Source organism: Puntigrus tetrazona, chromosome 17 (genome assembly GCF_018831695.1).
Source record: "Puntigrus tetrazona isolate hp1 chromosome 17, ASM1883169v1, whole genome shotgun sequence".
Classification (NCBI taxonomy): Eukaryota; Metazoa; Chordata; class Actinopteri; order Cypriniformes; family Cyprinidae; genus Puntigrus; species Puntigrus tetrazona.
In genome coordinates, this window is record NC_056715.1 from 6,794,638 (window position 1) to 6,818,994 (window position 24,357).

The window sequence follows — 24,357 nt, forward strand, 5'->3', positions numbered from 1 at the left end:
TTTCTGTCCTCACACAATGGGCAAAAGCAACAAAAGAGCCATTAAGAACATGCTGAATATATAGCTGTGTGGATCAGGAGTTTCGAACCACTTTATTTCACAAACTGCTACTCTAACAACAAAAACCAAACAACCAAAATGTCTTGATGCATGTTCCTTGTTGCCATCACACCTGGTTAGTAAATAACACTCAAAATAACATGGACATGCAGAGACAGACTTTTGCCTTTTTATTAGACAGGCACAACAAAAAACTGAATGACATATTGACAATAAATATTTTTTAATAATGCTACATTTTGAAAAAAAAAAAAAATATTAGCCTTGTTTTGTCAACACTGCACTGGCTCATTAGACAGATTTTAAAATCTTGTTACTTACTTGTAAAGCCCTGAATAGTTTAGCTCCTCGAAACCTGAGCAAGCTCCTATCACATTATAGTCCTCCATGTCCAACTGCATCGCTGACTATTTTACTATTTAGCATCCAAACGCTGGAGCAATCTACCTAACCCTGCTTGGGAGGCAGACACACACTGTCAGTTTAAATCTAGATTAGAGACCCATCTCTTTAACCTGGCTTACACATAACACATTAATACACTTCTATTATTCAAATTCATTAAAGCATTGTTAGGCTGCATTAATTAGACTTGTTACATTGTAAAATAAATGAAATCTAGGCTACTATTAGTCTGTTTCTTTCTTATTCTATTTCTCAGTTCATATCCAGTTCAGATGGTGGATCAGCACCAAGAGATGATTTGACCAGAACACCTAGAACAGCCCTGTGGACAGATCATGGGAACCACACATACAATAAGTCCTTTACACAATCTGACATAGCGGAGTTTAAAATTGAACTGGAAATTAAGTGCTGGTTCGTCTGCTAAGATGAGAACTGGTCCCCAACTGAACCTGGTTTCTCCCAAGGTTTTGTATTTCTCCATTCTGTCACGACTCCGCCTTGCTTAGTTGGGGACACTTAATTTACAGCAGTTATTGTCGATTTCATTTGATTACACATACTCTGCAATTAATTAAAATTAGTGTTTAATCTTGTCACACATACTATCACTCTATTCTCCTATTTGATACTGTTCATTGCTTTGACACAATCTGTATTGTTATACAAGTGATAAAAGTGATTGACTGATTGACAATGAAGGATGACAGGAAACATCACGGGCCATGTTAGAACCCACATCTCCCACACAAGCACTATAACTCAACGTGTCAGGAGCACAGCGCGCCACATCTGCAGGGAAGCTGGGATTTTCAGAAGTCATTGCCGTAATTAACTGACGTTGTTGTGTATGCGCACGTCTCCGTTCCATCGGAACTCATTAACACCGTCTCTTCTCCGGCAGGCATACGACAGCAGACAGGAGAGTCTACCGAACTCTTACAAGTATAATAACGCTAATGGTTTTAGGCCAGACAGTTGCTGGGGAAGCACACGTGTATGTGTCGTCTGAAGCATTATCTCCTCGAGTGCTCATCTCTGAATGCGCTGAGAGTACTCATACTCTGACACTTTTACCATCGGATACAATTACACGGCCGTTCAGAGCTGTTGAGGTTATTTGGGTTGTGTAAGCTGTAGCGGCACAGGTGAAGAGGAAGATGGTTCTCTGAGCGCCCTCGAACGCTGCTGAGTGCTTGCCCTAAAAAGCTCCTATGACGTTTCTGGTCCGGTCAAGCTTCCCTCTCTCTTTCTTTCTCTCTCTCCTCCAGCAGATCTGCACTGTACTCAAGAGGACATTACTCCTCCAAATACGCCTGGGTACGTGTGTGTGATTTAACAATCGCATGGGCAGGCTGGATACTTTTTAGAGCGTGTATCTTTATTTTAAAACACAGGAGAGTGTGATTAACTAGCTCCTCTGAATGAGCCGTGATTTGTCTTCATATTTTTTTTTTCCTTCTCCTTTTATGCCGCCAACAGCAACATTCATTAATCATTCATACTGTTATTACCGACATCATTTACTACAGCCTCCAAGCTGAGCTTTAACATTCACCTCTTTTAATAACACGATGCCACATCCCTCCTCCCGCTACTGTCTATCTCTCTCACTCTCTCTTCCATTCGCTCTCTCTTTGTTCCTCCTTCTCTCCCATTCCTCCACTTTCCTTTTCCTCATTTCCTGTTTATGCCATTTCTGTTTGTGGAAGTTTGATAATGGCTTTCTGTTTTTTCTCTCTGTAAACCCCCCAGCTCACCTCCCTCTCTGAGTGACACACACCAGGAGAGGAAATCTCATCAGGGCTTGCAGCCAAAAAGAAATTAAACAAAGCCTTCCTTCAAGGTGATTGCAGTGTGTGTGTGTGTGTGTGTGTGTGTGTGCGCGAGCGCGAGTGTCTGTGTCTATGCGCGCGTTTGCAGTGATGGCATGTTGATAAAGGATGATGTCATATTACATATCTCCCAAAACATATCAAGCAGTCCGTTTAATTATTGCAACATTGTTTTCATTATTCTTTTAATTAAAATGAACAAAAGTCCATCCAACTATCAGCTGTACTGGTGATGATGATCACGTTGCGCTAGTGGCTACAATTACTCTTTAGTTCAATTCCATTTACATCCAGGTGTTATTTACAGAGTTTTTTTTTTGTAAATCACAATTTTAATAAGCGGAAAATTCAAGCACATAACTATAATAAATAGAGTAATTAAATTTAAGGTGCAGAGAGGTGGTTATTTTGTATTATTAGGCTGAGTCAAATGAAGCACTGATCATTTTAGGTTTGTCCCGAAAACTTGAATTATTAATATCTAAATTCAATTAAGGACTAAAAATTGTCAATTCAACATCCATTGCAGGTCTGAATAGTACAGAGGCATAAAAGTAAAAGGGGCTATACTAGTTCAGACAGAACCAGTTAGCCATTAAAAAATTGAGGGTCTGGGGTTTTTAAATTTAATTAAAGGTACTTTAATCGCAGTGAGCTGTAGATTTCACTGGGAGCCATTTTAATGGATAAAATAGTTTGGAAATGCTCAAGTGAGAAACGCCCCAGTTGAGCTGGGAATTTTTAAACAGACCCTTTCAGACAGCCAGAGAGAAATGCACCGAAGCAGCCTAATCTGAAACTTAAAAAAGCATACTAAAGTACGACGAGCTTCTCAGCAACTTGTAAAAAGCCAGAAAAAAGTGTTTTGTGAATAGCGAGGGTTTATAAATGAGTAAATGATTGTTCTGTGTGATGTGAAGCTAAAATTAATGGGGGAAAAAATTCAAAAAGTGAGGTGACAGAATGTACAGTCAGTGCTTTCTTTCTCTATGTACAAGCCTGGCTTACACAGCTACCTTGCAATTCTTTTCTTTCCATTGTCTACGCACTATGACAAAGAGAGAGACAGAGAGAGAGTCGGGTCATGGTACAGAGCGTCCCAGGAGAAGACAGGGATTAAGTACTTCACCCAGGGGCATATCAGCAATGGTCAGTGAAAGTGCTTCCGAGCAGAATTTCATCCCAGATCTTTGCCATTCATATAGTCTGCTGTACTTGCCACTGACGCACTTGTGGCTATAATGTACGAATGTGTGTTGATTTGTAATGAACTAAAAGCGTAATACTAATACCACAGCATTATCAGATCATTTCATTCAGGTGGTTCAGCAATGCTGCAGCAGTAAGAAGGTTCACACGAGTTACTATTGGAAGAATGAAAGCTTTATGTCCCTGCCCTTTTCCTAGCACTGATACAAAATAGTCCCTGTGCTCTCACTATAAAATACTGAGTAAAAAATATTGAGTCCGTAACACATACCCATGGGGAACGGCAAACTTTACATATAGAAGGAGTACAACAGAGGATTCTGTATTTACATGAATTTATGATGAGCTGCCCCTTGTGAAAAGAAGCAAGCTCAATTCTACTGAATGTGCTTCAGATCTTAAAAGTAAAAAACAGTTTCTTAATATATTTTTTAAAAAGTGCCCTAATAATGTAAAATTAAATGTAAATTTTAATAACTGTTTAAATAACCATTTGTCTTTAAAGATGTGCATTCTACTTGATGTGTTGACTAACACTTTGATTATAATTATTTTACTGTATTATAATTGTAACATGCTTATGATTGGTTAAAAATGTGTGTGCTTTATGACATGCAACATTTAAAGTAAAGTAAATTACATACTAAATTGCAATTTCAGTACAAATGTGCATTAAAAAATACATGAAAATGCCTGCTAAACAAGTTTAAACAGAAATTGCACAAATATATATTTTAAGTTCAATTATGTACAATGTCTAAACATAATTGGTCAGACTACTCTTTTGTCACCACTTTCCACCAAGTTTCAAAACAAGAGGAAAAAAGCCAAAGACACTTCAGGCAATTTCGAATTTCCAACCAGGACATGTCAGGGAAAAACATGACATATGGTCACCCTATAAGTTCTCTTTTTAAAACGTAATAAAGAGTACTCTGTTTTCACAAGGGGTGCCAGAGCACTGATGCTTAAATAACTGAATAAACTCAGGAGTTTCACAAAAGCAGGTTTACCTCCATAGCGAACTCTCTGTCACGGTTCCCAGGTTAAAGTCGAACAGTTTTGTCAAAATCAGGATCACCTGAAAGAAAAACACACGGACATTTAACAAATCACCCAGCAATCTCCATTTACACATTTCCCCAGCTACAGCGCTCTTAATGTGCTACGCTAAATGATAAAATGTCTGTCAGCCAGCCTCACAGTGATGGATGAGAGTAAATATCAGGTGTGAATTTTATTATCTTGAGATGACAGCAGAATAAGAGGCAATGCACTCAGAGCCAGGACAGCCTGATGGAGGTAATGATGATCAGGGGAAGAGAAGAGAGAGAGAAGAGCAAGAGAGAGATAGAGAAAAAGAAAACACGATGCTGTACACACATACGCTAAAACACAAACACGCTCAAGCTGTCAAATGTCACGCTGAAACGTGGCAGGTAAAATGCTTTGCTCTTCCCACCTGACAAAACATTCTGAGCACACACTCATAAACAACAGTGAACAAACGAGCATCTGTCTTTCCACTGTGAGTTTTTAACCACAAAAAAAGAAAGGGATAGAGAGAGACTTTGAATCAAAAGCAGACAGTAAGTGGTCCCTTTGCGGCCGTGTCTGTGTGAGAACACAGTCTTCAGTATCGCATCCACACACTAATGAATATTAGTCTAAAAGGTCCAATATTTCATTTCACACTCAATGATTGCTCCCTAATGAGAGTTCAGTCAACAGGAGTATTGTCATTAACCTAAAAGAAAATCGAGTAATAATTCACAAAACAGATGCGGATGCAAGCATAGCTGTTATAAGAAAACCTAGTCCAGCCCATCGGCAGTCTGTGACTTTTCTGGCGCTGCTATGCGGGGTCCATGTGTTTGCGTATGTGTGTGCGCGCAACCTTCACTCCTCGTGGCCCCACCTGTGACGGGACGTTTTCATCGGAGGTTAATTAACCAATCAGAGGAGGACAAACTATTAGCATATCCAAATACAGCATATCTGAAAGAGCGGGACCCCAGTCAAATTCACTCAGCTTCCTGAACCAGCGAAACCACCGTGCTACTAGAACTAATTACATCTCCTGAAAGAGTCAAAGAGAGAGAGACCGGTGTCCATGGGGCTGAAAATGAATATTAATATCAAAGTCGAGGTTTCTATTGTCCGTTTCTATGAGGTCAATAATATGTGCAGGGATGCTATGCAGATTTAATTACATTTGCATATGAATGGTGGGTTTGATCAGTTCATGTTCGAGCTAAGATCAGATTCAGTTTAAACATGAATGACTTACTGTCATATTACAGTCAATACGCTGAGGTCTGTTCAGTCGCTTTATTCTTCTAACCTCAAATACTTGAAAAAGCTTCGCCATTACATTCATTTTTTTGTTCCTCTACCTTTTGTTCTCTCAGAAATAAATGTTTCATTACATGTGAAACATGTCAACATTGTTGAAGGTTCAACATTCCTGTCTTTTCCAGCTAGAGCCAGTATGTCATAAAATCCGTATTACACGCTGAATCCTACAACTGAACATTTCCATTTCCATAATTCCCATATCTATTTCATTTACTTTATTGCATTTGGCCATGAAATATGATTATCTAAATTGCAGCTTATAGTGCAGTATATGGCCATTTTGTTGTGCTCTGCGTGATACCATGGAAACAACCCCTGCTAAGACCAATCAGTATCCACTGAAGGCTGCTCACTTGACAGTGACAACAAGTAGCAGTGAAATCAAAAACAATAACCGGAGTAAGAACAGATGGTATAATACTACTAACATAGCTGATGTGTCTCAGAGGAAGTTGCCAATACTTTTTTACAGCTTTTGAGAAAAAAGCAAGACATTACTTCAGGAACCTTTTTTTTGTTTTATTTGGACGTTTACTCTGGTGCCTACGAGTATTACAAAAACAACCTGGTCTCATAGAATTTCCCGCTGGTCTTAGGACACAATATAACTACAGAAGAGTCAAGTTTTAAATAGGAACAATATTGAAACTCTTTGGTCATTTTGGATCACAATGCTACTGGTCTAGTTGGATTCAATTATCTATGCTAAACGATACTAAAAGTGCTATCTCCAGACCCGGAGATCGGCTGAATGCATTCAAAAACAGCGAAACTCAACTTTTGAGCTCTAGTTTGAGAATGAGCCCATTTCCAAAAAAAGTGGTTTAGGTTTTTCTCCAACGTTGAAATTACACAAATAGTGTCTACTGAACCTTTATTCTGTGGCCCAATATTTAACGATGTTATTATGGAATTAAATGTATGATTACATTAAACTGTAATTTAATAACTCAGAATATTCAAACTTTATTTATGTGTTTCAGCCATATTCAATAAGATCCAAAATCAATTCTGCTTAAGTCATTTACATTTAGTCAAAGTAATATGTACCCAGTGGCTTGAATACCAATGCTTTATTTTATTAGTCTTTTTAATCACAAGTATATCAGTACGGCATCTGTGCCTGCAGAATTTCACAGAAACCTTTGCAAATTTCTGCAGAATTACAACACGCGCATTGCATGCTCATAAAAACTCTGGAATTTGATGATGCTTTTAGAAACTAATAAAAGTAAAGTACTCTAAGCACATTTAACATATTTTGCCATATTGCTATAAACTCATTAGAGGTCAGCAGTCTGCATGAATACAGAAAACTTGAAAATATTTTAGCAGATTTCTACATGTTTGACCAATATTCACAATAACATTATAATTAAAGTAAGCGCCCTTTGCACAGATAAGCACCAAAAGGTGTTTGACTATTTTTTCCCCATTGATTACAAAACTGTCTACCCTATTAAAATTATTCTGTTTTATTTATGTTGTTGTGGACTGACATTTTGAAGAAGACTCAAGGCTATTCTCCAAGAGGACCATAAGCCTTTTAAAATCCACTCATGGGAAATCATGATACACTTGTAAACTTCAGCTTTTAAGCCATAACTTTTTAAAAATGAAATAATATATGGAGTGGGACAGGTTGACATTTTAAATCAATTTGTTGACTGAAAGCCTTACTTTCTCCATTTTTCTTTCGAAGCCATTATAGAATGTTGCATTCTTTCTTTTTTCTAAAAGAAGAATAAGGCCTGTGAGGGTTTTCTAGTTTCTTAGCCACAGAACATAAATGATACCGCTATTGACTTAACTAAATGCAACTTGAACTGGGGAGTACTGTTGCAGAATTTTGGCTTCAGTAGAATACCAGCTTCTGGCACCTTAACTAAATCAACATCTTAAGCAACAAATAAACAGCCCCAGGCGAAATGAAATGAAACTACAGCAAAACTGTCAAATAGGCCCAGTGTAAATAATCATGATCGTCTCATCATTTCTAACGCATTAACACACTTAATAATGTGTATGTGTTGGATTTAGTGATTGCGATGCTTATGAAAAAAGTAGATTTCTACAACAGTCTTAAAGCACAACTCTGAAGAAGTGCAAATTCTAAACCAATGCTAACTGAGTAAATGAGTAAACAATATAACAATTCTTAATACAATGATATGAAAAAGTCATATTTAGAATTGATTGTCTTGATGTTTTTACAATAATACAATATTTACTTAACTTAGATGACCAAAGTGGATACGACTTTGGATTTGTTCATCTGGATTTTGCTTGCATATTTTCTTAAGTACAGAACGATACAGCTGTCACATCAAAAACTTCAAAAGATAAATGCGTTAAAAAACAAAACACATTTAATGAATCGCACACAATAGCACATTCACTTTCGTGCTTCAGTTCACAATGCCTGAAATGCCAAACTACGCTAAAGAGCGGAACATTACTGACTAGGCCAAGTAACGGTATCTGCCAAATTACTTTTTTTTAGTGTCAGTATACCAATCAAGCCTATTGGGAGTAAAACAGACTAGAGGCTCATGATTCCCCAGCAGGTTGTCTGAGGCAAAAATAACCTAGCAAACCACGCTCGTACCTGAAAGCAAACAGCGGCAATCTGGGACCGCAAGCACAAACAATCAAGAAAACGCGAAGAACCATTTTAAGTGGTAATTTTACTGCAAATGATGAAGGCCATAATTAAAACCGTTTCTGAAACCCTACGCAACAAAATAACATTAACACTGGTTGGTGATTAAAAAGTCTATATGTTCTGTCTCAGTTTTCCAGTCAGAGACTTTGTTTTCAAACACTCAGATGAATTCAATTAAAATGGTGAAATGAAATGGAACTACCTGCTCATTGTTCCGCTGGCATTCCAACGTTCTACAGTACAACGCAGAATTCCATCGCAATACTGTTTCTGTGAGAGCAGAGAAATACGTTCATTGTGATTCTGCTCTCCAAGGAGTCACGCGGCACATTGTGACTTTTGTTTCTCTCTGGTGGACTTCGCAGCTCATATCTCAGTGTTTTTGGCACTAATTTGTTTCTGTGTACTGTAATACACCCCCTGAGTTAGCGCCAAACTGAAATTTATGCTCACAATTTGAATAAAAGGCAAAGGACGGAGGAATCTTGATTCTCTCATAAATCCAGTGATCATGAACAGACTGGGCATAATATATCAGTTTAACTCTAGTGGAATTGAAACAATCAGTTTCGATGTGTGCTTGGAGTGTGTGGAATATTAATCCGACATTCCTCACTTTTTCATTTCCCCCCTTTTCATTCCCTTTTATAGTGTTTCCTCCACAATCTGTCTTCTAGCACTCTTTGAGTATCATGTTTAGACGCTGCCTTATGAATCAATAAACCTCACGGCATTAAAATATGTTACAAAATGGAGGAGGGGACGGGATGAAAAAGTAGAATTGATTTTTTAAAGTGGTTCATTTTAATAAAATACAGCTGTATTATCATACGCTTCGCATTTCTGAAATGGCATAACGAGGTAAGTCAAAAATGGAGGTGAGTAAGTGGAAGACTTGCATTCATAGCGTCATAAATTCAGTAATCAAATCTTAAGATATATTTGTAGTATTATATTTGCCTGTTTGTGTCCGGTGCTTTATTTGGGGCTGTAGGGTATCGTACTGTTTTACACTCTAATGATAAACCATCAAGGTAAATGAAAGACTTTCTGTGTTTTGCGTTTGCAAGTAAGTCAGATTTCTCACAGCGTGATTTGAAATGCAGACACTCATAGCATGAAATAGAGTTTATGGGGATAATACACACAATAGATGAATTTCAAGAATGAGTTTGTGCTTTGGGGTGAGCGACGTTTTCTCATCAGTCAAATAAGCGAAAGATGTGCGCTCTCACACACATACACACACCTAGAAAAGGAGAATACTTATTCATATTTATGTTTTATTAATGCTCACTGCTTTGCCTTAGGAAAATCCACAAATCATCGCATTGCTCGATTCTGCCTCGCTGAAAATTTCAATCATTTTCACACACTTCTGGATCTTATTTTGTGTTTATTCACCGGAAAGCCCGGGGGCCACACGGGGCCATAATAAAAACTCTGTACATTATCCAGCTCCTTAAACATAATCCTCAAGTACACATCTGCATATGAATATACATGCGTGAATATAAATGACCTTCATACACGTCGCTCTGAGATGATCTCCTGTTAGAGCGCAAGCAGGTGCACATATGCGCACACATTCATACGCAACACGCATACACACGCAGTGCATAAAGTTTCTGCTGAGAGCAGCAGCCTTCATAACGCTGCCAACAGCTGGGAGGTTTATTTTACTGCATGATATAAAAAGAAACCTTCATGTAAGCATACACATAAACACACACACATAAATCTTTACGTGTAACCAAACTTAGCTATCTAGTGCATATTTTCAGCTCCTCTTATTTTGGGTTTATATATATAAAATGCTTGTGCTTTTTTCTCTTTTCCTATTGTTTATTTTGATTTTTTTCTGTAGCTTTTCTCGAGCTTAGAGAACTGGGCAGGAGTTCCAGACTTCTGGTTGCAAGACTGCTTGAATCTCCAGTCATGTTCCACGCTCTGTTTTTTCTGACGAATTACTGGCACATGAGCTTCTTCTGCCAACATACATCCACAAACAAACCATAAAGTCATCAGCTGGTACTTTGGCTATTTGTTTTGCTATATCCACTTAGAAACTCATTTTTGTGAATGTTCCCAAGTGAAATAAAGGTCCATAATGATATCTTAATTAAAGTGCAGGGAGATCTCCACAAGTGTACATTCCAGTTTAACATGCACATGATAAATGAGTGCATGTCTTCCTGATGGCTTTATCTCACCCCATTTAATGATTACATGCAGTTAAAAGTGCTCTGTTTCCGCCTAAAGAAACTGACATTCTGCTGATTACGCAGAAATTCATTTAGACTTTCAGAGATTTTTTTCTGAGATTTATTCCTTGGTTACAAAAGCCAAACACAAATGCCCTTGTACACTTATATCTGTGCAATCATACAGCATTTGAATTTAAATTGAACATTTAGAATACAGTTCTCAGCTGCAAGTTCTTTAAGGATACTTGCTTCACACTTAAGTAGAATGACCGAAGTGCAGAACTGTGCACACTAATTTTGTTTTCTTTAAAAACTGTGAGGCAAATAAAATCGTTATTTTCTTAAAAACAATACCGTTTTTGTCTTGCTGAGTTTCACTGGTGTCAGGCTAGTTTTACACAGGAGTGAATAAACAGCTTCAGACTAATGCCTTCGGGAGCAGGTGTGTACGTGTGATGTATGGGTGCATCTGTATGTCAAAAAAAGCAGTAAATAGAGCCTACCTTTAAAGAAAGTAGCCTTTTCTGTTTCAGAAAATCAATGTGCTTTCAGTGTTTCTTTGTCTATAAGAATAGGACTGTCTGACCTGCCTTAAAGACAATAAAACCTCTAAAGAACCCTATGAGATACAGATCTCAACTATTCACCTGGAGAAATCCAGTGCTGTACCTCCACACATGTAGATGGTACTGTCTTTAGTAAACTGTAAACTTTCTAGTGACTAAAGCATAAAAGTATTCATAACATTTTAAGATGAGCCAAAATTAAACACATGGCCCCTATAATCAAATTATAGTGATATTAAACTGTAATTCTAAATTATACTAAACAGAAATAAAGCAATATACATTGTTTATAAGTTGAACAATATATCTCATTATAATAATTCTCCTAACTGCAGACCATTGACATTTTTTTTAATGAACTGAAATTATTTATTTTATTTAAAATCAAAGGAAACTGCACCCCCTGGCTGTGTAAACTAGTTTAACAGAGCTTAAACGTAATGTTTATATGGCAATTTATTTAACTGAAACAACAACAAAAAAATGTCTCCACTTTATTTTGATGGTCCCTTATTAACATTCTGTTGACAAATAGTAACTTTGCCCTTTGCTTGTCAACTAACTTTCATTAGAGAGTTAGTAGAGTATTAGTAGACTGGTAGGGTTGGGGGAAGAATAAGCTGACATGTTCTTGAAAAGTTACCTATAGTCTGTTGGTAGATCATCACAATAAAGAGTTAGCAGATAATACTTATACTCTAATAAAAAGTTAGTTGAAATATAGGTGCAAAGTTACATAATGGGAAGAGAATATTCATAAGGAACCACCAAAATAAAGTGTTACCCAAAAAATAAACAAAAAGACAGACAATTTATTTTATGATGCAAATAGAGGAGAAACTGAAAGAAGCTTGCAGCACATGATGTGAAGATTGAATAGAAGCAAATGTGAAGAAAAAGAGACGAGATTCGTTTTTTGTCTTTGAAATAAAAAATAGATGTTAAAAATGTTAGATGAACAATAAGCGGTTTAGCTCCCTGAAAAAACTGCTGTTAGATTATTGGCCCATATAAAGCGGTAAATATTCATGGCCCTTCTCCACACAATGTTAAACAGAGGTGTTAGTCATTTTTAAAAGGATGTAGCCTTTTAGGGGAGATTTATTTTTCAGACCTGCCACAGAACATTAGTGCAAGCTGTCACTGGGGTTAAAGGGCTAGAAATATTAGAGAAAGTTTTGCCATTGAGATAAAAATAGATTGAACTGAGCTGTCATCTGAACAAAGTCAAAATAAAGAGAGTCAGCCTGAAACAAAAAGGTTGCATCATTAACATTAAAGACACTCAAGGGATTTAACTTTGACTTGAACGTATCTCTGCTCGCTGTAAACACAGATTCTGTGATGTCACTTCCTTTCTGTGGCAGAACTGGGTTATAATAGCTTGCTCTCTAAATTTCGTGTGACCTCTATGTTATGCTATTTTATTTTGATCTGACTTCCTTTGTTTCTTGTTCCCTGGCTTCCTTTGCTCTTCTCTATGTCTTTCACCGCGGTTCTCTAGAGTCTGGATACCCACTCGACCTCCGCTGCCTCTGCCTTTAATTAAAAAGACAGAGAGACAAGCCGACTCTCTACAGACCAATAATTAGACACACACACGGACACACACAGGTCTCAAAGACATTCACAGGCATACACACACATCAGTGCCAAGCGCGCACACACACACACACACACACACACACACACACACACACTCTCTCTCTCTCTAAAGACCAATGACAAATGCTCTCATCTCCCATCTCCAGGTCACTTCTGACACTTGCTCTCTACATCCAGGGAAAGTGTACAATAACCACAATTAATCTGCATGCTCATTAATATTCAACACTGTGACAAAGCATGGATAGCAGCTCATAATGAATAAATCCGTCACCGCGAATCCCATTGGAAGGAAAAACAGGTCACTGGTCTGCATATATTTGAATGTGAAGGGTACATGGCCGCTTTCAGATATCTTATTATTACTGAGCACAATTTTTATTGAGAAAAACAATGGCCCCAAAAATATTTGGACACTTTATCCTCTACGATATTTCTGTATTTAATAAAAAGAAGATAAAAATATATACATAATGTTACTCTTTTTGCATCTATTATAGGTTAATAAGACTTTTAATTTTTTAAATTTTTAATTTAAAACAATAAATATATCATTCAAAATGAAGAAGAAAGCATATGGACACTTTCTGGTGGAATATGACGCTGTACAAATCTGTATGGATTTATCCTGAAATATCCCACAAAGTTTTACATGCGAAAGTGTCTTCTTTTGTCTCTCAAGAGAAAAAGTCGACTAACTGTAACAAGTTGTTTTTAAAATGAGTCCCAAGCCATTATTGTTGATGTCAACATGAAACATTAGCATTTTGTCCACCCACTTGCATATTATAAGAAAATGAATGAATTTTTTTTTTTTTTACCTGGTATGTGCGTAAACTTGTTGTTATACCTATACCCAAAAACCCATTCATTACCCATATAGAGGCACTTTAATGGTTTTTTTAGTAGCAAGAATTGGACCTTAAAGGTACACTCTAATTAACACTCTGATGAATCTGAATCTCATTACACCAGAAGCATCTTATTTAAAAATGACCAAAGAGTTTCAATATTTTTTCTATTTAAAACTTGACTAGAAATGTTATCGCACAGCGCCTAATATTCTTTCAAAATAAATTGACCACTTACTCTCATTAATCATTAGTAGTATTAGCAAAGTATAAGTTGACTGCTGTGTTAGGGTTAGTAGAATAAGTTGACATAGGCTAATAGCAAAGTCACTTACAGTATAGTCAGCCAAATGTCTGACCATCAGAATAAAGTGTTAGTAGATATTAAGCAGACAGTTTTCTAATCCTCTATAATAGCTGGTAGTTGGCATAATTACTTATAGTCAACAGAAGTTTTCACTAAAACTGACCATAACCTAATTCAAGGACATAGTAAAATTTTTACTTAAACTAATTAAAATATTTCTTTAACACAAGTTCAGGTAAATGTATCTATATCTGTCATTATTAAATATATGATCCTATTTTTACGGTAACTTATGCATATACTTATGTAATACTTAATGCATATTTTGGTTTTTTGATTACACCACCAAGTGTTTTAAATTAAACCTTGAGCATGCTAGAAAAATGCAAGAATGTGGAGATGTGCCCTGTCAGCACGTACAACTTCATCTGGGAAAAAAGAAATCATAAATCTTACATGTTGTACATAAATCTCCATCAGTCTTTAAAGTCCAATATTATTAGAATTGCAGAATTATTAATATAAAATGTTAAAAAAAGACATGATGCATGGATATGATTTATATTTCCGCTGGGCTGCTCACGTTCACATTGACAGACTAAAAAAAAAAAGGAAAGTGCAGTTAGGAAATTTAGCATAAGCAGCTTAAATGACACCCAGCAGTACTGTGCATTAATGGATGCCATTAAAGCTGATTATGCTAAATTTATTTTTCTAGTTCTACGTTTTTTCTTTTTTTTCTAGATGTTATGGGATTTTGGTTGTACAATAAACTGAACCTGAGATTTTATACATTTTGCATGGACTGCCTAGGGAAAGACCAAGGACATTTTTAATACATTCAATATAGTGATGGGTTTTGCCCCCGGTTCAGTTTTCCCGCCTTGGTGTTGATAAAATGTATTACTTGTCAGCCTTTTAATTCAAAGCATTATTTACTGATTCACAAAAAAATCAGACTGGAAAAAAAATAAGTCAGGCTGAATTGGCACAAAGTGTTGTATTGCGGTCCCTTTAAGTGACAGTCAAAAATCTGAACTTGACTGAACTTACCATCTCGAACACATTTGTGAGTTTCAGCAAATATTTGAGTGATGGAGCTTTGGAAATATGCACATATAGCAGAATAACCTGAAAACCTGAAAAGAAGATCAGGAATATAAAAAGAAGTCTAATTATTTAGGTTTAAGGATGACTTCAGGGAACCAGTACTAGATTTGTACATGTAATCCTCTAATATAAGATTGCTAAGCTTTACAACAACATATTTTACAATGACAGGAGAAAGAATTTTTTAATTCCAGATATTTATAATCCTCGGCTGTGGAAATGCTGAGAGTAGGGCTGTTTGTTTCACTTTCCCTCCACTTTGTACATAAATCCCTGTGCTGAGCAAATGACAAATTATTTCAGTTTCAAACTTTTATTGGTACTGGATATTCTTATACGTTGGGAATGGCTGTGTCTCATAAATCATATGATTTTAAAATGATTAGTTAGTGGCACAATACATGAATCTGTAAAACATGGAGTTTAACAAAATATATTCACATTGCTCTGGTAGATTCTAATAATGATTATGAGATTTCTGGGTTTGAGAGAATAAATCCTGAGGTTACGCAAGCAGCTCTGCACATTAAGTGACAAATTATAGGAGGCAGAATGTGGATAGATTCACTTAAACATATAATTCTTAAGAGTAATGCAAGTAAGTGGATATGTCTTGCTGTCCATAACACAGGGACAGAAGCTCTTAAATACCCCTCTACACTACTTTAGTAAGTTGGTTATGGATAGCTAATATCAAATATACGGGTTGATGTCACAGGATGTAACTCTCTTTAGATTACATGAACTTCAGAGAGCTTCATTTTTGTATTAAAGCATAGTTTGCTGAAACTTTTTAAATACATTGTTAAATAAATTAAAGAAAAAGGGACATAAAGACATGTTTAATATACACTACTGTTCAAACATCTGGGGTCAGTAAATTTTTTTCTTTTAAGAAATTATTACTTTTATTCAGCAAGGATACATTAAACTGAGCAAAAGTGCCAGTAAAGTCATAATGTCACAAATGATTTCTGTCATTCTAATAAATATTGTTCCTTTGAAAAAATCTAGCACAGTTTCTTCAAAAATATTGTGCATGTTTCTTGACCAAGTCTGCATATTAAAATAATTTTTAAAGGATCATGTGACACTCAAGACTAGAATAATTTAACATGAAAATTCAGCTAACATCACAGGAATAAATTAAATATTAAAAGATACTATAATAGAATTTTACCAATATATAAAACCTTTTTTTTATCCTTTTTTTGTCTGTAGGTGGTTAGCAGTTAACCTTTCACTTATTTGCTCCATCATAATCTTCTCCGTGTTTTTGAAACTATTGAAAACATTTTAACGGGCATACTCTAAATAAAACTCACTTTCTTTCAAGAAACTTTTACAAAAAGTGACTTGCTGCAAAACTAAAACATTGGCATCCTCTCAAACCGCCCTAATATCAAAAAGTCCTTTAAAACTAACCAGGCTTGATGTGTCCCCGAGTCAGAGTGTTTACTGCTACAAGCTCAGCCACTCTGCTGCCCCGAGATAGAGAGGATGTACGCACGCACACACACACACACACGCAAGCAAGCACACGCACATGAACATACACTCGCTCACACACTCACACACACACACACACAACCACTTTGGCTGTCACTCCAGAGCGAAACTGTTGGAGGATGTGTAGACATTTGGATGGACAGCCAAACTCTTCAAGGACATCCCTCATGCTCTCCGCAGGCCATGAATACCCACACGAACACATGCACGCACACACCCTTGAAAGTTTCACATGAACGCAAGCGTGGACGTAGCTGACTGCCATCTTCCTGTAGGGCATCAGCAGAGCATCAACATGAAACTCCAGCGCAACGGACAGGCAAACAGAATAAACCCTGCGCAACCTATGATTGTATAGCAATAATCTGAGATTCTCTCACAGCGGGTCGGAGAGTTTTTTTGAACGCTAAAATCACTGCTCGATCACAATCAAACTCCCGTGGAGCGACTTCCCCTGGAGATGTGCTTCCTTAGCCGCATTTGCATAAGATCTGTTTTGTCTAGACAACAAAACACACAAACCCCACCTTCACAATGATTTCTTGCTCTGCGGGGGCTCCTCTCAGAGAAAATGTCATCGTGGACTTTGGAGGGCAAACTATGGATCAGGACCCAAGGGCAAGCGTAGCAGGGGCCGCAAAAATGATTCTCTTGCATTTCCATCATCTTTATGGATTTTCATTGATTGTTTTTACAATTGAGAAAGCGGCCAAACAGCCTCTCCATTGCCGTGAATCAAAAGTGAAAGCTTTCAGCTTTCAGTGACATTAGGCCTAAGAGAGTACGCTTTCAGCAGAACACACAGTTTCTTGCTCTCTTACACACACACACACACACACACACACACACACTCAGGAAAACTGCTGAACGCGATGGATCAATTTGGTCGCTAAAGCCACTAAGATCAAAGTATAGCAAATGCTTCAAACATGCAAACGTTACTCTAGTTGAAAGCCGTAAAGCACAAGCCAAACAAGTATCATTATAAAATGAAGTCGAAGTTCACCTAACTTGACAAAATGCATTAATTCAAAACGCCCTGCATCGTCATCATAAACTAACAAATCTTCACTCATACTAGATACATGTGTATTTATGGAAATGTGAACGTGTAATTTAATTAATACTAATTGTCATGTTTGAAAGCATTAAAAAGAGTGGTGTCTGTTGCATTGTCTTATATGAAAACTTGCTGGTTTGATTAAAACCGAATTATTCCATCATATACATTGTAATAAAAGCCATTACATGTTTTACACATTACAAAACCTTTTTGAGTCACAGATTCTAAGAAATATATTTTTCTTGAAACTATAACTACATTGTCAGACCAACAGAGTTGTTATCTGAATAAAGAATTTCATTTTAATGAAAAGGTATGGGTTTGTGAGCCCCCAGCATGCATTGCAGCGTGGATAAATTATGTAGTTACATAAGAATTTTTTTTTGCTGTTTGCTGACTTTAACATGTTAAGTGTCCTAAAAGATTATATGGCTTTTACAAAAAAATCTATTGTATTACTAATTCAAAAAATTGCTGAAGAAAAAAAATCTACTGTCAGATTGGTTAATTTGTACTTTCAAATTGTCAAAAAGTAATATTATGTAGTACAATTATTAAAACAATAGTTAGTGAATAAGTTAAATTAAACGACTCGATTAATATGTATTACGGCGACGTTTTAACCTTTGGGGAAGTTTTGGATACACAGAGTTTTAATAAAGGGACCTCTAAATATTTGTGTTTTAAAGATGAACAAAAGGGTGCTCATTTTTATGACATAATTTTCATTTTTAGGTGATCTGTCCCTTTAAGATGGCCTAATAACCTGAAAAGTAGGCACTTATGATCGAACGGAACACCTTGTCTCTAATTCTTCCGTGATGTCATCACACACACATGCACGGCTGCAGCACGCTCTCTGTGACACCTATGAGTAGCTGTATCCTACTCTACAGGTATCTGTCCATCTGCTCTCACCTTCTGGAGCAAACAAGGGTATTTAACACAGGCTGCACTATAATAACAGCAGTAAAAATTATCATCATCATTATTGCCTATTGCGTCTTAGTGCGTAAATAGCACTTTTGTGTTTGCGTGTCAGTGATTGAGCGAGGTACAATAGAGGTGCGAAAGGCCAGACATTAGCTTTATCACTTGTGTGGTAATAAGACAGAGTGTCTACAGGAAGCAACGGGAAAGGTTTCACATTTGATGAAAACTGGCATGACAGAGGGCTTCATTTGTTGCTTGCCGCTGAGAGGCTACCGGTGTCATCTCTTCTCGCGCTAACATCATTTCCTAAACGGATCTTTTGAAAATACCATATGGGTCTCGTTTTTCATTTAACGGCACGGTTGCGTGTAATGCTTTTTTTTTATGTATTATTGAACGCTATTCTTTAAACTATTTGGTGCTTCGTTATGTATAGCAGTGTCGAATCGATACAGCGAGTGTCTGTGTGCAATGCAATAAATGTGTGTATGCCAAGGCGAGATAGAGACAGAAAGAGTTGGCGTGAATGCTATCTGTTCTCTGACGTTCGGTTTGCATCTGTGGCATCGCAAAACATCACTCATGCGGTTTGGTGATACTCCGATGGCATCAGCAGCACTGCAGAAACGCACGCACACATAAATTCTGCAGGTATTACCCTGCCAATCTAAAAGTCTGCTGACAGAGTCAGTCATTTATATTTCAGATGAGGCACAGAAATTGTGAAGGAAAAACGAATGGGTTTGGGTTACAAAAAATAGGCGTCATTCACACTCAAAACACAGCTGCATACGGAGAAAAGCAAACAGAAAACCCTGGGCGCTGGAGATGTAGATATACAGCAGATGCAGCAAGTAGATTATTGATGAAAGAAATTGATTGTTTAGCAGAAGTAAAGTGGTGCAGGCAGATAATTGACAGTCATATTAAAGCAATATCAATTCATTCTTCTGAACTGTGCTGTTATTGGCAGGTTCTTCTGAAACATCTGCATCCCAGAACAGATGCTCTAATGAAGTACGCATCAAACCACAGGTGAGGAGACGAAAGCTTTGTCCGAAATCCTCTACGTATTGGATATGCAAAGCATTCAAACAAACTGCACCTCATTGGTATTGTCCTTGCAGATGTTGTATGCTGACAACATCTGCTATATAATGCATTCAATATTTAGCCACAAGAAAGTACTTTCTCACCAAAAGCACTCGGCTCGCGATTCTGAAGCATTTTTTTTCTACTTCTCTCAGCTACCGTGGCCTTATGGGACAGAAAAGTGTCCACTAGCTGCACACTTCATTATCTCAGCAGATGCAGTAGGTCATCCGGGTATTGCCTGCCTACAGTTTCATAAATACTACATATTTTGACATCCTACTCTTTTTGCATAGTCTGTGGTCAGGAAGCACAAATATAAGCACACATGTTCAGATATGAGGGCATATGTGAGTTATGAGACACTAGAATCAAGACATCTTGTATGAAATGTGTTGCTCATAAAATACATACTATTAAAGGCACAGTAACAAAACTCAATACGGAATCGTTCATACAATATATACATATGAACCTTCAAATCCGCCATATAAATAAAGAATTGAAAAGGAATTTCAGAGAAAGTTGAGTTTGAGCACAACAGTGACAATGAAAACGAAAGACTATTGTGTACACACATAGTTTGAAATCATAATTGTATGGGTGTTGTAAGAACTGGTGGCTTTCAATAGTCAATGTAATCCTTTATGGAAAGCACACGTTCTTTAAAGAAATATTAATATTAAGAGCAGGTAGATTGATTTTACTTTTCATTTATGGATTATGTTCTCACTGCCTGTTAATTTGTGATCTGTCAAATGCTTGAGCAGGGAATTTGTGCGCTTGGATGGTGCTCCTTTGCAGAGTCTTGCGTTCATAAACACAACATGGATTTATTTTTTGTTTTCGCTGTAAATAAACAAAAAAGGTGACGCACGCGCGCGCGCGCTGGTTTTGCAGCTGCTGCACACCAGTCCTGCGTCTGAAGTACTTCAGAATATCAAAGCCATCGCAATACAAAACTACAGATAAGACGTGCCACTTGTTCAATTTTAACTTTGCAAGTGTACATTAGTAACAATTAGCAATGTATGGTTCTTTCAAGTGTACAACGTTGGATAAAGTTCACACTCACGCTGCTGTTGTGTCCTGACCACAGCACCATGGCCTGATTATGAGCCGAATCTCCGGACAGCGCAAAGGTGGACGTGATCAGGTGTGGCTCATTCTGCTTCGGGGTCTTCCCGGTACCGTAAACTCCCCCAGTGCGCCTGAACTCGAACCGAGAACCGGCCTCGCTGTCAGACGGAAATAGACTGCGCTTTTCTCTCCCGTTCACTTTGGTTTCCTCTGTTGGATAAACTTTTCCGTATTTTTCTTCAGCCGGGCTCGTCCGTTCCGCTCTAGATATGTGCGCGTTCTGCAGTTTGTCTCTCCAGGTCACGAAAGGAGACTTTCTGTGCTCTTCGGGGGAAAGTTGAGCTCCGTCAAGTCTCCATTTCCAGTTTTTATCAGTGCTGCCGTCAGGTGCGCTTTCCAAATCACGGCTGACAAAAGCCATTGGCTTCGCGTGCGCTTCGTTCCGGCGTATTAGTGCGAAGCACGAGGCGCAAGTGATATCTGAGCGCGCTGGGAGCGGCACGAGAGCGCAGAGAAAAAACAGCGTCCAGTACGTCCAGCTCGACTCGAACCCCAAGACATCCTTCATCTTAATCATTAGCCCTCTCGTTTTTACCTTTTAGACCGTACCAAGTCCTCGCAAGCCAACATAAACACCTAAAATAACTTTTCGCCACGGTAGGCACGTTGGGGGGATACCTGTACAACCGTGAATGTGTCTGATGTGCGGGTTCGGTCGGTTCTGAGCGGGGTGTAGTTACCGGAGGGGTGGAGCCGCTGAGTGACACGCTCTCACTCACTCACTCCGGCTTGGATCGAGCTCGGGAGCAGAGTGTGTGACAGGTGCGCGCGCGGGGTATAGCGATGGCCCCGAGGGTATCCGCGAGCAGAGACATCTGGAGCAGTCGAGACTGCATCTTTTCATATTAATATGTAAGCAGGAAAACAGATAAGCTCGTCTGCCGTCAGATCAGTGAGAGACAGATTTAAAAAAAACTGAAACTAAATCACAACCACTGATAAGTGTTGATTTTAAGAAATTAATTTAACAGTGACTGAAGCTCCTTAAAAAAAAACTTTAATCTTTTACTCTCCCTGTTGTCTTTCTACTGACACACATATCCTTAAGAAACGCCTTACTTTTCTGTTCACTGGCAGTGCATTTTTACCACACCTGCCTCAAAAATGAACAAAAATACCAGTAAAGCACTGCAGAATATGGTTATACAAATTTAGATTGTTGTTCCCTTATACTCTAGCTATCTAATTTCACTATCAATTCTGCAAATTCAAAGCGGCGAGTTGCTTTGAAAACATATGATAAGAAATGGTATTCGGCATAAATGGTGTCAAAGATAGCAAGGTGGATTGACGTGGAATCTTTTAAATCTAAATTCGGATGCGAATGAGGTTTCAGAGCTTCAGCGGAGTGTGGGGTAGGAGGGAATTTTTAATACCTTACCTTTTAGTTTGCTCCTTACACAAAGCTAAAGAAGTTTTAAAAGATTTTGGGTGTCTCAATCTGCTTGGAATCAACATTTGCTCAAATTACCAAAATATAAACAGGTAAAATCAAACAAATAAAACATAAAATAAAAAAACAAATAAAATCTTACAAAGAATATTCAACATGATGCCTGAAAGATATTAGCTCTGCATGGTGTGTTGTACCGCAATATTTTTCATACATTGATGTTTTAATGTGTGACTGCATAATTGTGTTGCAGGAAATTGAGTCATCTGTCTCCCACTTTTAAAGTTTATCAGTGCACTTGCTGGTAGATTGATTGACGACACAAGTATGTAAGCAGAACGAATCACTTCAGAATCTAAATAGTTCTTGGGAGATTTTGGTCATTATGAAAACTCTTGGAGTTTGGAGAAGTCTTCAGAAATTCTCTTTTTGTGTTTCACTGAATAAATAACACCATACAGGTTTGTACAGAAGCCAGTTTCTGCCTCAGATTAAAAAATAAAGATATGTTTAAAGAAAGAAATAAAGTCACATTGTGAGAAATAAATTTGCAATTGTGCGCCATAATGTCACATCTGTGATAAATAAGGTCACTATTGTGAGACCTCATTTGTTTCCCCAGTGAAAGAGTCTGGCTTCTGTGCACTGTAAGAAAAAAGGTAAATAAATAAAAAAGGTACAGGTAATTTTCTGCCAGTATGTTATCTGTTAAGTTTACAGACATTTCCATTACCCTAAAAGTCAAACACAATGCAACGTGCATTTTAAAATACAGTTAAAACACCTATGAAAAATCAATACAAAAAAATTCCTTTACATTAACAGTGTACACTAGGCCATATTTTTATGGACTTTTCCTATAGTGTATGTTTGAATCATCAGAGTAAGTAAATAAAGACAGAATATTATTTTCCATGAGCTATTCCTTTCATTTTTATAGTTAAAACCTGAAAATAACAGGTTTAGCATTGAACCCTTGCAAGGCACAATAAAAAGTAATCTATATATAAGTTAAAAGCATCTAGATTCTCTGTATAAACATCCCAATCTCTGTAGTGAACTGCAATTTGGAAAAGATTAAAAAAGGAAAGCAAGCTGGAAGAAGATTTGCATTTATGATTAATTTAAAACAACCTGTCGATTGCATGATTAGAGAGAGAAACAGACATTAAGAGAGAGAGGGCAAGAGATGTCTTTCCTCTCCTTTGGGAAGGAAGTGGTGTATGTTTGAAGCAGGAGGGAGCAAGGAAAACTTTTTATGCAGCAGAGTTAAAATATGCACAATTACAACTCCGTATGAGCTGGAACACTTTCACACATGTACACACATATAAACATGTGTGTTCAGCCTGACATGAGGAAGGTCAGAAATATCTAGTCTCCTTTTTTTTTGTTGCCACGATTAAGGTGATCTGGAAATTACCCCAGCTCTGTCCATCACAGAAAACCCAGAGGATTTAGGTAAGCACCATAGATATCTTTATTTTCCAGCAGTCTCAGCTGAACTCTAACCCTTGCTAACAGCTAGAATGATTTATTGAACTGTATTGCAGTCACTGTCTTAACTCATCAGCTGACCTACCTGTTAAGTTGACCTGATTTAATTTATTAGAACAGTTAAGTTGAATAAACACTTCAAGCAATAAGTGTGCGATGCTTAAAGGGAAAGTTCCCTTCTCAAAAATGAAATTCTGTCATCATTAACTCGCCCTCATGTGATTTCCAACCTTCTTTGTTCTGCTAAACAAAAAAGAAGATATTTTGAAGGATGTTGGAAAGACAAAAGGAGGTCAATGGGTATGGAAATCGGTTATCATCATGCTTAAAAATATCTTCTCTTGTTCAGCAGAACAAAGAATTTCATAAAGGTTCGGAACAACACAAGAAATTATTTCAATTTTGGGTCACTATCCCTTTAAAGTAATGGCACATCTATCTATCCAAGCTTAAAGCTTACACACTTGTGAAGATGAATGGGACTATAAATAATGATAATTTATCTGTGTTTATATGTATGTGAGTTTTCAAAATGATTTCCACCCTGTTTCA

The 24,357-nt window shown here is 37.3% G+C and overlaps 1 protein-coding gene across 1 annotated transcript in view; it reads right to left on the reverse strand.

The window, feature by feature from the left end:
* Nucleotides 1-21,601, reverse strand: part of sorcs3b (sortilin related VPS10 domain containing receptor 3b) — a 51,468-nt gene extending 29,867 nt beyond the window's left edge. The window contains 2 exon segments of the mRNA XM_043263702.1: nt 4,523-4,590; nt 20,851-21,601. Coding sequence (XP_043119637.1) covers nt 4,523-4,590; nt 20,851-21,432 — 650 coding nt within the window. The 5' untranslated portion in view covers nt 21,433-21,601.
* Nucleotides 21,602-24,357: the final 2,756 nt, after the last annotated feature.